This window comes from Plasmodium brasilianum, chromosome 7 (genome assembly GCF_023973825.1).
Source record: "Plasmodium brasilianum strain Bolivian I chromosome 7, whole genome shotgun sequence".
Classification (NCBI taxonomy): domain Eukaryota; phylum Apicomplexa; class Aconoidasida; order Haemosporida; family Plasmodiidae; genus Plasmodium; species Plasmodium brasilianum.
In genome coordinates this window covers 1,534,990-1,548,353 of record NC_090120.1, presented here as the reverse complement: position 1 = coordinate 1,548,353, position 13,364 = coordinate 1,534,990, and the positions used below count along the sequence as shown (strand labels likewise).

Here is a 13,364-nt window from a genome sequence, read left to right as displayed (position 1 = left end):
ATGTATGCATATATATATGTATACATGTATAAGATTATATACGTATATATGTATGTGCACGCGTGCTTGTCTCCTTTGACGTGTCTCACCACAGTATAAGCATTTATATATGTATATATAGGTAGGTATACATAGATAACAACATACATATGTATATGTATATATGTATAATTACAAAAAGGTAAGTACAGGCAAAGTGCGAGAACGGCGGAGAAGAGCATAGATACATACGTACATAAATACACATATATATATATATATATATATATATATATATATATATATATATATATATATGTAGCTACATTTGAGGGGGGAGCAAGCACACTGTGATACAGATTCACTGGAACATGATGAATATTTTGCCAAGAAGAGTTGTTCCGTATGTTGTGTTGTTGGGCGCCTTTTTGTATAATCTGAATATAGGTTAGAAGATAGAAATAAAATAATAAAATAAAATAAAGTTAAATTAAAATAAATTAAAGAGTATACGTAGGAGTAAAAGAAAAAGCATAAGCGAGTGTAGACGTAGGCGTAAAAAACCTGTAAAAGGATGCACATGCGCATCCTCATGCTCATACGTGTACTTTAGTTAGTCCACATAAACACGTGCACCTTAATTTTTTCCCCTGAACAGGCATAATAAATTCATATGGAAATCTTAACATCTACCTGACGTCCTACCTGAGACATAAAGGACAAAATGTAACATACAAAAGTGTTTCTTTAATATACGAGTTGACAGTAATAACACTTGGTATATCTATGCTTGTAGGAAATGTAGTTCAACAGAAGTTAGGAGAGAGAATGACTATACTAATTTGTAGCTTCACTACATTTTTATCGTTTTATTTATCATCTATATATGCGCATTCGTATTATTTATTGTGTTTATTTATGGGCTTCTGTTATGCTGTTGGATATGGTATATGCTTTACTATTCCTTTATCATGTGCATATAAACATTTTAAAACCAATAGAGGATTAATAAGTGGTATTGTCATATCAGCCATATCATTAAGTCCATTCATGTACTGTCCATTACAAACATTACTTATAAATAGAAGAAATGTATTACCTGTGAAAGAAGAAAATGGATCTAAAGAATTATACTTTGACGATATAGATGTTTTAAATAGAGTGCCATATCTACTTTTTGTCCAGTCCATTATATTTTTAATTTTTGGCACTTTGGGTGGTTACTTAGCTACTATAAAGTGTGAAGAGGATAATAGTCCTACTAATATACAGCATAATCACTCAGAGAAAATAAAAAACATACATTCTGTAGAGAGGGATGCAACTGATTTAGAAAGAAACGAACACATTTCATTAACGGGGGGGAAGGGTAAAAATAGCGCATATGGGGAAAGCACCTTAGTAAGAAATGGGGTGGACTACATCACAAACAACGACAATGTTAGCGGTAATAACGTTGGCCGTAGTAACATTGGAGGTAGTAACGTTGGAGATAATAATAGGAACTACCACTTTGCCAAACCATTTAAAAAGAAAAAGAATAAAAAAAAAAATGATGGAGCATTAAACGGCAAGGAGGAAAATCTGCACAATGAAAGTGAGGAACATCTAATAGTAAATAATAGTTGTAATAATATGAAGAAACAAAAATTTTTTTTTTTTTCGAATTTGCTAAATTTCAATAATATATATGCAGATAATCATGTTTCCAAATATTACAATAAAAAGTGCACAGAAGATGTTTTTTTTATTCTTTTATGGATTTCTATCGTATTTTTTAATTGTTATATTAATTTTATAATTATGTACTGGAAAATAATAGGTATTACTTACACATCTGTAGAGGACAAACTAATAACTCTAAATGGCAGTTTTATAAATAGCATATCAAATATAGCTGGTAGATTAATATGGGGTACAATATATGATAAATTTAAATTAAATATTACTTTATTATTTTTAGGTATTTCTATAACATTTGCATGCTTTCTACTACCAGCTATTTCACATATATATGTTCTATACGTATTTGTTTGTGCTCTTTTTTATTTTTGTATTGGGGGTAGTTTTGTAACTATCCCTATTATTACCTTGAAAAAATATGGGGAACAGCATTTCCCTTTGAATATGTCTATTTTATATACTACTAGAATAGCAAATACATTTTTGTGTAGTTTTGTTGTTCATATATGTTATAATTTATTTACACTAAGGTGTCTAAGCGCGGCATTCGGCTTTATTTCGTTATTATCAACTATTTCGATGTTTATTCTGGCCAAGTCGTAGATTTTTCCAAACTAGACCATATACACCCTGCGCGTGAGTAGTTATCAGTTAGTAGTGACTAATTCACATTTGACCAAGCACATAGGCTTACCACGTATCGTGAAGAGATGATCTCTGCATTAGTATGTCTTATTTTATCTTATTATATTATATTATATCGTATTATATCGTACTATATTACATAATATTTTATTATATCGTATTATATTATATAATATTTTATTATATCGTATTTTTTGTTATTTTTGTATCTTTTTTTTTTTTTTTTTTTACGTATGCACCTGTCTAAGTATCACGTTCAGCTGCTCTAACGACTTACCTTTTTTAAAGCGCAATGTGAATGATGTATATATGCACGTATATACATACGTGTATGCATATATATATATATGTATATTTGAACATACCTGTTGTGACCATTATTTTATTTTTTTTTTAAATACCCTAACTTTGCAGAATTTGAAAAATTTTCCTTATTTTTAAAATAAACAATCTTACATAATTTGAAAGAATTTCTTTTTTTTTAAATACATAATCTTGCGTAATTTGAAATATCTTCCTTTTTTTTTAAATAAACAATCTTACAAAATTTTTAAAGTTTTCTTTTTTTTTTTAAATAAACAATCTTGCAAAATTTGAAAGGTTTTCTTTTTTTTCTAAAATAAACAACTTTGCAGAATTTTAAAATTTTTCTTTCATTTTTCTCTTTTATTTTTTTTTTCTCCTTTTCTTTTGACTAGCACAAAGAGCTGTTGTTCGAAAAATTGCACCAACTAATTAATTACTTCGAAATGATGTTATATCAATTCGAAAATTTTAAAGTACTTCATTTTGTTTTGGGGTTAACTTCCAGTTTCAGTGTGCCAAGTTACAGTGGTGTGCTCCGCTTGGCAATGTGCACGCAAAATGGAAAATAATAATGTTCGTAAAAATGGCGAAAAAATAATGAAGGAGAAAACATGCATTGGATAAAATATAACGAAATGGGGTGAATTGATACAGTGGTGGAAAATAATAAAGTCAATGGAAATGATGCATTGAGTAGAAAAGATCATAGCAGGGAGGAATAACATACAATAAGGGTAAACAGGAAACTCGCCTGCTCATGCAAGGTAAAATGGAAAATGGGGCCCTCTTTTTGTTATTTTCTTTCCTTTTATTAACCAGATGGTAAATAATAAACTTTTTACCTTTTTTTTTTAACGTATCTTTTCATCGTCTTTAATCTACCATATCTTTCGAGCTCATTCCTTATTATTTCGTTAAGTAGCATCCTGCGGGGGGGGGGTAAGATGGGAAGAAAAATGAAAATAAATGAAAAAACAAAAGGAAAAAACAAAAGGAAAAAAGAAGGAAAATAAATTAAAAAAATGATAGTCAACCAAAATGAATGAAAAAAATGATAGTCAACCAAAATGAATGAAAAAAATGATAGTCAACCAAAATGAATGAAAAAAATGATAGTCAAACCAAAATGAATGAAAAAAATGATAGTCAAACCAAAATGAATGAAAAACATAAATTAAAAAAATCGTTTTTCTTTTTTTTATTTTGTTATATTTCAAGGCATATGGAGCAACACAGAGAAAAGTAAAAGCCCAAATTTGTAATTGTACTGTGTAGTTTGTAGTGCATATTGCATGTTATGAAAAGAGGTAAAGCGAATTAAGCCAAGTATAATTTCTTATATCTTTTTCAAATGTTCATATGTGTGCATATGTAAAACTAGCAAAATATTATGTAACTATTTATGTTCTTGTTCAAATATCCTACTGAGAAATTTCATCAAAAGATGGTCTCATAAAGGGGATATTATCAATGCAGGCTAACAGCAGGTTTATCAAAAACTTGTCCTGTTACGAAAAAAAAAAAAAAAATAATAAAATAAATAAATAAAGCGATGTGTGCTACGACGCAACACACTCTAGTCGCCTTACTTGAATTTCGAAATGCTTCAGATTTATAGTGTATTCGTTATGGGAAAAATAGTGAAAATTCTTGTGCTTCAAAAATTTGGATATAACAATTGCAAAAGCCCAAATGTCTACTGTCTGACTGTACCCTACACTTTTTTGTTCTGGTGCTAAATGACCTTGAGTACCACAACACTGACTCATCAAATACTTGAATTCTTGGTTGACCTTCTTCGACAGGTTAAAGTCGGTTATGAGTATATCTTTACCCTTTAAAAAGGATAAAACGATAAAGCAGTAAAGCGGTAAAGCGGTATAGAAATAAAACGATAAAGAGATAAAGCGATAAAGAGATAAAGCGGTAAAGCGGTAAAGCGGTATAGAAATAAAACGATAAAGAGATAAAGCGATAAAGAGATAAAGCGGTAAAGCGGTAAAGCGGTATAGAAATAAAACGATAAAGAGATAAAGCGATAAAGGGATAAAACGATAAAGCGATTGAATGATAAATATATATATATATATATATATATATAACAATAAGCGTGAAAAAAGGGCGAAAAATAATGAAGAAGCGAAAACGCAAAAGATGCAGTGATACGCGAATAGCAAAAACGAGAAGATAAAACTGTAGCAGCGTATAATGGACCTTTATCAGAATGTTGTCGGGCTTCAAGTCACGATAAATGAAAAATTCTTGCTTTATGTTCGGCTTATGCATAAAGGACATTACACTAAATAAGAAAAGCATACGTTTTTCAGGCAACGTATGTAAGAAAAATAGGATATATTAACATATATGTGTATATATGTATGTACGTGTGTACGTTTGTATGTACGTATGCTTGTTATACTACATAATCCTACATAAAAATAGCTGTCATTTAGATTACTTGGCTATTTCCAAAAGGGTTAAACGAACGAAGTTGAGATTATATGCTACATTTTTACTGCAAAAAAGTTTTTCTGATAAAAAAAAAAAAAAAGTTGAGGTAATGTAGGGGTGATCATACACATATACATGAGTATAGGAATATATAGATTTACTTAAATATTGACATAAGTATATATATATGGGCATACATATATATATGGATACATACACATATATATACACATAGTATTCACGCAAGACCCATACCTAACGACGTATCGGCCAATTCCAAAAGGAAACAAAGGGATACTTTTTTTTCCTCCTTACGCTGTCTATTTATCAGGATCTGATAGCCTGAAGCGGGAATGGTAAAAAATGCATACACATACACAGATACATGGGGGTATAAATATGTGTGTATATATATATGTCTGTATGCATAAGCGTGTATATATATGTGCGTATGTGTGAGGGGAAAAACCGGAGCGTTACCCTTAAACACGCAGTACATTCGTAAGACGTTCTTGTGGGCCTTTTCCCGCATAACTACAGACTCGTTCAAGTTAAAATCGCTATAAACAAAGGAAAATTTAAAAAGTCCAGTTTTTCATTTTGTATATATATATTTTTTTTTTTTTTTTTTTACTATTTGTCTAGCTGTTTATATATATTACTTTATGTCCATTATTTTTAGAGCGAAATTCGAGGTATGTTTTATACTAAAAAAAAAAAAGAATCATGGTATTTTTCTTCATTTTTTAGTGATACATCCCACACTTCACCAAATCCACCCGTTCCTAACTTTTTGTTAAAAATAAAATAGTCGTCTAAATTTATAAGTTCGTTACTGTTTTCCCACACCCTAAAGAAGGAAAAAAAAAAAAAGAAAAGATGAACGTCAAATGAGGTAAATAAAAAACAAGGAAGACAAAAATTATAGCCACTTTGTCAAGTATTCTTATACAAAGCTAAAAAAAAAAAAAAAAAAGTCAACAAGAGTGGATGACCGAGAAGAGGGGTATACTACTACTAATGCTGCCATCACTACTGATACTGCCATCACTACTGATACTGCCATCACTACTGATACTGCCATCACTACTGCCACTTCTATCACTACTGCCACTGCTATCACTACTGCCACTGCTATCACTACTGCCACTGCTACTTCTACCACTGCTACTTCTACCACTGCAGCTACTTCCAGCGCTGCTTGTATCTCTTACTTTAAGAAAAAATTGTCGATATATTTAAATTTTATCTTTATGCTATTTAAAAACGTAGAAATAGTAACTTTGGTCTGCGCATTTAGATTCGTCTTGGCTTTGGGTTTACCCTCCCAAAATATTGGTATTATACTCTCAGGGATTTTTTTTTCTTTTAAGGGAAAATGAAAAAGAAAAGAAAAAAAAAAAAAAAAGGGGTATAACAGATGAGACAGGTAAGAAGAGGGGGGGGGTGGATAAACAAAGTGAAGTGAACAAAAAGCGGAAGACAAAATAAAAACAACCCGCTTGTGCAAAGTATACCGGGAACGGATGGAATTAAGACAAGATTGAAGTACTTAACATGCTTCTCTTTTATATAACGAACAAATCTGCAGGGTATAACCAGCGCATCACACAGTACCTGGAAGGAAATTTAGGGGTAAAGGAACAAGGGCAAAAAATTTAGTTCATAATGCACACATGTATATATATATATATATATATATATATTTATGTTTACATGTACGTACGATCTGCGTCAATACGTGCTATAATACATTCACCCTAAAGTTCGAACGTTTATTTACTTATATGCCTATCTTCTAAGCTATTCATTTTTTTTTTTTTTTTGGTGTATTCACACAGAGTTTTTACTTTGAATAGCAAAGATTTATGTCTGTCGGACCCTTTCTTTATACTCCCAAGTAAAACAAAATTAAAATGAAAATTTTCGAAATAACAAGTTTTTATGCTTTCTTTTTCACTTTCGCCCTCTGAATTACCATTCGCTTTTTTATTTTTTTTTTTCTTTCTTTCCTCAGATGCATATATCTCAGAAAAAGTTCTTTCATGAATTTTATGATAGATACATTTATCTGACGTATTAAGTAGTAATTCATTATTTTTATCCGTTAAACATTTTTCTTCCATTTCTTTGTGTTTCCTCTTTATTGATTTCCTATTCTGGTTATTGTTTATACTATCTTCATCTTGTTTTTTTGCTTCTACTTTTATTTCACCATTAACAACGATATTGCTATTTTTGTTGGAACTGATTAATTCTTTTGCATTTTCTTCCGAGTTAACATTTGTTACACTAATGTAGTCCCTTTCTTTCTGCTGCCAATCTTGGGTAATTCCTTCGCATGACTTACTCTCCGTTTCATTTGTGTCATCATATTCTATGCTTTCTTTTGCATTCGTTCCAGGGCATGTTACCTTTCCCATCTCTACTTCTTTCTTCGTTTCTATTTCCACTTCTTTCTTCGTTTCTTTCTCCACTTCTTTCTTCGTTTCTTTCTCCACTTCTTTCTTCGTTTCTTTCTCCACTTCTTTCTTCGTTTCTTTCTCCGCTTCTTTCTTCGTATCTTTCTCCACTTCATTCTGTGTTTCCTTTTCCATCTTCTTCTTCTTCTTCTTCTTCTTTTTCCTCTTCACCTGCTGATGCTCCTGCTGCACATTCTCCTCATGTACTATTATATTTTCATAGTCATGCTCTATCAACCTGTCCACCAAATTTTCAATTTTTTTAATTTTCATTAAAATACTCTTAACGTTCTTCACCTCATTCTTTGCTGCATTGATCTTTTCCCTGCAAAATTTACACAATGTCGATTCGTAAATGTAGGCCTACGGGTATGCGCATGCAGTCATACACTCATACAGCCACGCAGTTATGCTTCCATGCGAGTGAATGACGCTCCTTTCAATAGTGCAGTGTTACAATTGTAAATAAATAATAAATAAATAAATTAAATAAATATATATATATATATATATATATATATATATATTACCATAGCTTCGCATCGCTGTTTATATTCACAATCACATTGGAAATGCAATTACATATATCGCTTTCTATTTTACTGCATTTCTTTTTGTCCTTTATGTATTTCTTAATACACTTGTTAATATTACAGAACAATTTTTTCTTGGAAGAAAATATATCAGAGTCTTTGTTATCAAATATGGTCTTTTCCTTAAGGTAGTTGTATAGTCCAAAATACGAATTGGGTGTTAGTATTTCACCACAGAAATTTTTTTTTTTTTTTTTTTTTTCTACAAATTTGTAGTTTAATCCGTAATTCCCATTTGTTATCACAAAATTTTGTTTAACTGAGTTTTTAGTCCCATCATGTTGGTATTCCTTATTAATGTACACAGTGTTATTATGTGGAGGTCTCTCTTTAATGAAGGTCTTTTCCTTCTTCATTTTGATATCGTGTTTGTAAAAGTAAATTAATCTTAAGTCTTTTACAACAATTGCATCGTTCATTATTCCTACAAGGGTTTGGACAATATGCATATCGCATAATGAAGTACTGAATGGATGAACAGTCAGAGGTGAGCAGTCATGGATGGGCAATCACTAGGATAAACATGCCCACACAAATGGAACATCAACTTCAGAAGAGCGATATTCCAAAATAAAATAGACCACGTTTAGAATACCCCTTTTCACATATTACTAATTTTAATAATAGTAAAACATTTCAACATAAATAGGAGCAAATTAATTGTGATGTTGTTAGCATTATTATCATTGTTATATTTTATCTCTCCTCAGTTTTTAAAATAAAAAACAATGAATTGTTCATATATATATATATATATATATATATATAAATATATATGTATACCTGATTCGAAGAATGTTTTCTTAGTATGTACCAAGTTATCGTAAAAATCCAAAATTTGTGTTTTCTTATACCGGTAGTTTAAGTTGCTTTCATATAATTTCTTTAGTACAAAGTCTATGAGATATAGAATTACTTCGTTATTTTTCACTATCTTTCTTCTTTTTAATTTATTTAAAAAGTTTAAAATTATAAAGTTTATCTGATCAATGTTGTCAATTAAATACTTCAAGGCCACTAAGATGTCTCCCGTGTCTCCGCTTAGCAGAAAAAGGACCTTAAGAGGGAAAAAAAAAAAAAGATATATACATATATATATAATATATATATATATATATATATATATTATATATATATATACATGTACATACAAACATGCATTCACACATACGCACATACATACATGCAAGATATATACATATGTGCACACGTGGCCATGCATATACGGGGAAGCCATAAATGGAGAGATGAACGAAATAATTGAAAGAGTAAGCTATAGACTGTGTCAGTTATCTAAATAGCTATCATCTTGGGTTTACCTTGGGGACTTCGTTGTAACTATTTGAAAATTTGGGAAAATATAAATTGAAAGAATTCTTAGATAATGTTTTTAAAAAATCGTTTACTACTTGATTGTGTTTTCTTAATTTTAAATCATCAGAAATAAATAAACAAACATTTTTATTAACTTGGTCTTCTCCTGCTTCAATCTGATAAGTCGGGGAGTTAAAAAAATAAAATAAAATAAAATGAAATAAAATAAGAAACACAAGTGAACTGTAGGCGAAAAGTAAGTGAAGCTAAAAATGCACAATATGACGCGCACTGCGAACGTGTATGCATTATTTAGTTTATTTTATTTTGCTTTATTTTGTTTTGTTTTGTTTTTTATTGTTATTATTTTTTTTTATCTTGCTTTATTTTTTTTTTTATTTGTCTTGGTTTTGTATTTCAATGTAGCTTTATCTTCTTCCACTTTTTTAACAATATGGCTATTACTTTTTCTGGGTTTGATTTTAATTTTATGGATGGATCTGCATGAGTTTCTTGTATGTTTCCATTATTCTTATTATTTTCATGTTCAGTTCTAATAGTCTCTAGTTGGCTTTCCTTTAAATTTTCTAATATATTCCCCTTTTCCTTATTGTTGTTACTGTTGTTTGTGCTTTTATTATTGTTATTTGTGTTTGTACTCTTATTGCCAGTTGTAGTAGTACAACTGACGTTGGTACTACTCTTAGTATTACTATTTACATCGGTACTGCAACTAGCGTCAGTGATCTTACGAACAACGTTGTCTACATTCGTATTTGAGTTATTTTTCATTTTTTAAAAACGAATTAGCAGTAGTAATCTTTGCAGTACTCTTTAATCTATATGTTCATTTATGCACCTATTCGTTTATTTACTCATCTACTCGTTTATTTATTGATCTACTCGATTTTTTATTGATCTACTCGACTGTTTATTCATTTTATTTTTATTTTTTTTACATATTTTTTATAATTGCTGCACGAGGCAGATAAAATTTTAATTCGTACTTATTTATAAAGCGTATTCGTTCAAAAAGAACATGTTTTAGTCATGTAGAAAAACATTATATTAAAAAAAAAGGTAAATATAGTTAACAAAATTAGCTTTAATAAGGTACACACTGCTACAGTTTCATAAGAAGAGACTAGTACGAATGTTATATTTAAAATGGTGTTTTACTTTTTTTCCTTTTTTTTTTTTTGTGTTAAAAATTAAAAATTTTCCTTTTTTCTAAAAAAAGTTAATAAATTTTTTACTCATTTTTATCATAATAATAAAAATTAATTTATGTAAAACATACATATATGTAATATTTCTTGAGCAATAATTATGTTGGCGTTCGTTTTACATAAATTATGTAAAAATAATGAAAATATTAAAATACGTTTTTATCTTTTTTAACATTTTATTTTTCTTTTAAAAAATGAAAAAATGAATGAAATGGAAAAAAATGAATTGAAGTAGAGAAAAATGAATTGAAGTAGAGAAAAATGAATGGAAAATGAAAAAAAAAAATGAATGGAAAATAAAAAAAAAAAAATGAATGGAAAATAAAAAAAAAAAATGAATGGAAAATAAAAAAAAAAAATGAATGGAAAATGAAAAGAAAAAATGAATGGAAATGGAAAAAAACGAATTTCCCTCAATTGGAATGAATTTGATTGATGTGTATTAACGCATTCATATTATTCCTGGGTGAAAAATGCGTCGAATTTGTATACACATTTCCCTTCATTACAAAAGTAAGACAAAGATTTTATAATTTATCTATGTGACAAAAATCAAAAGAAGTTTCATGCTTTTATAAATATATTTCACACGACAATGTTTCATATTTATGAAGAAGTATAATTAAAACAAAAGAAATAAAAAAAAAAAAAACAACTTGATGTGTTATTTATGTATCTACAAATATCTATACATATGTCTATTTACACATACTAGTACATTAAAATGAAGACGTCAAATATGTATTAGGTATTCACATACACTAGGATTTAAAATGCATTGTTAAAGGTGTATGTAAAAAAGTTTTCCTTAATACAAAAAATTAAAAATGTTTCGGGTATAGTGATGGAAAAAAAAAAAAGGTAAACATACATGCAAATTTAAACGTAAATGTATATGTATATGTAAATGTAAACGTAAACATATATGCAAATTTAAACGTAAATGTATATGTATATGTAAATGTAAACGTAAACATATATGCAAATTTAAACGTAAATGTATATGTATATGTAAATGTAAACGTAAACATATATGTAAATGCTAGTATACATAGGGATAGTGCAAGAAATGGAAAATGTACTGTACTTCCTCTTCTGTCGTTTATTTATGAAAGTAACAACATTTATTTATGCATGTTATTTATAATTTTTATATTAAAAGTTAAAAATGCAAAATACACAAAAAGTTTACTATCCTCTGGTAACTGTTCCTATTGTATGTTTTCCAAATAATAGATTAACGACATGTTTACAATTAAATTAGCTTCATTTGTCATTAATATTTTTTCTATTTTGTTAAGTACTGGTTAAAAAATTCAAAAGGTATGTTCAATATTTACTCACCCTTTCGCGGAACGTCATCAAATGCCCACCATTTTGTGGTATGTCATTAAGTATTCACCATTTTGTGTTGTATCAATTTTTTATTTTATTTTATATATATATATATGTGCATTTTTTTTTTTCCCGATTTAAAAATAGCTAGCTAAAAAATATTTCTTTAATTTTTTACCTGACCTTGTAAGGTAAAATGTACTAGTAATGTATTATTACATTTCCTTGTTGCGCATATCAGTATTTATAGTTATAAATTCACTTTTTCCTTATCCTTTTTCCTTTTCCTTTTTCTCTTCCTTTTTCCTCTTCCTTTTTCCTCTTCCTTTTTCTCTTCCTTTTTCCTCTTCCTTTTTCTCTTCCTTTTTCCTCTTCCTTTTTCCTCTTCTATTTACCTCTTTTCTTTCCTTTCTTTTTCTACTTGTGCAACTTTTTCCTTTTAATTTATTTCTGTTCCTTTTCCAAATGATCATATCATAAGAACCGTTCACAGTTAGTCTACTTCAAAATAGAAATCTGATTTCTTTTTTTTATCATCCGGTACATTGTTTTTATTTAATACAAATATCAAGATAATACATATTATGGGTGAGGTGGCAAAACATAGTTTTATGATTGTTAGTAAAATTGAAAAAATTGTACCTATCATTCTGTTAAAAATTTTAACTTATCGAAGAACTGAAATAATGTAACACCATGAACTTAAAGCTTATCGCACACACACAAATGCATTTATATAATAACTTATGATATAAAATTTAGAAATATCATACTTTGGGAGGAAAAAAAAAAAAAAAAAAAAGCTAATCAACGAAGTTATTGTACATCAACACGAATTTATACACATAAAAGTTGTGCATATATATATATATATATATATATATATATATATATATATATATAATACATATACATATGTATATATAAGTATATATATACATGTAAGTGTATACTACGTATATAAAATTATATTATGTTTAATAAATGGTTCCTTCTAATGGTTTTCAAAAAAAAATTAAAAATTACTACTATTAAATTTGTGATGGTACTTTTTTTTTAATTACACTATTTTGCAAATTTTCTGATTACTTTTTGTGAAAAATTGTTCTGCATATTTTTTGTTCAATATGCATTTTTCTTTCTTTTTTTTCAAACAAATTGGAAGGTGTAAAAATGAACGTTTTAAAAATTACTGATATTTGAAAATAAAAAAAAAAAATGGGAAAATAGCTATGTATATTAATATATATGTACTTATTTTAACCACGTAACGCAGTAATTAAAATTGTTTGTGAAAATTTTGTAACAGTGAAATTACTAACAAAAAAAAAGAAAAAAAAAAAAAAATATTCAAATCATATATATAG

The 13,364-nt window shown here is 28.4% G+C and overlaps 3 protein-coding genes across 3 annotated transcripts; 1 reads left to right on the top strand and 2 right to left on the bottom strand.

Annotated features, from left to right (window-relative positions):
• Window positions 1-350: 350 nt before the first annotated feature.
• On the top strand, window positions 351-3,335 carry MKS88_002046 (monocarboxylate transporter; the record flags this gene model as incomplete). Its single annotated transcript, XM_067215024.1, has 3 exons — window positions 351-426; window positions 638-1,942; window positions 3,268-3,335. The coding sequence occupies 3 exons, from the start codon at window positions 351-353 to the stop codon at window positions 3,333-3,335; spliced, it is 1,449 nt and encodes a 482-aa protein (XP_067074343.1).
• A 116-nt stretch (window positions 3,336-3,451) lies between these two features.
• Window positions 3,452-10,225, bottom strand: MKS88_002045 (protein kinase; the record flags this gene model as incomplete). The annotated part of the gene is made up of 17 exons (XM_067215023.1): window positions 3,452-3,539; window positions 4,039-4,118; window positions 4,203-4,448; window positions 4,828-4,912; window positions 5,072-5,144; window positions 5,320-5,406; window positions 5,545-5,624; window positions 5,727-5,771; window positions 5,901-5,914; window positions 6,060-6,277; window positions 6,388-6,429; window positions 6,582-6,681; window positions 6,915-7,851; window positions 8,057-8,543; window positions 8,903-9,176; window positions 9,439-9,609; window positions 9,899-10,225. 17 exons carry the CDS (start codon window positions 10,223-10,225, stop codon window positions 3,452-3,454), a joined length of 3,354 nt encoding a protein of 1,117 aa, XP_067074342.1.
• Window positions 10,226-12,266: 2,041 nt separating this feature from the next.
• MKS88_002044 (uncharacterized protein) lies at window positions 12,267-12,470 on the bottom strand (the record flags this gene model as incomplete). Its single annotated transcript, XM_067215022.1, has 1 exon — window positions 12,267-12,470. One exon carries the CDS (start codon window positions 12,468-12,470, stop codon window positions 12,267-12,269), a length of 204 nt encoding a protein of 67 aa, XP_067074341.1.
• Between the last annotated feature and the right edge of the window lie 894 nt (window positions 12,471-13,364).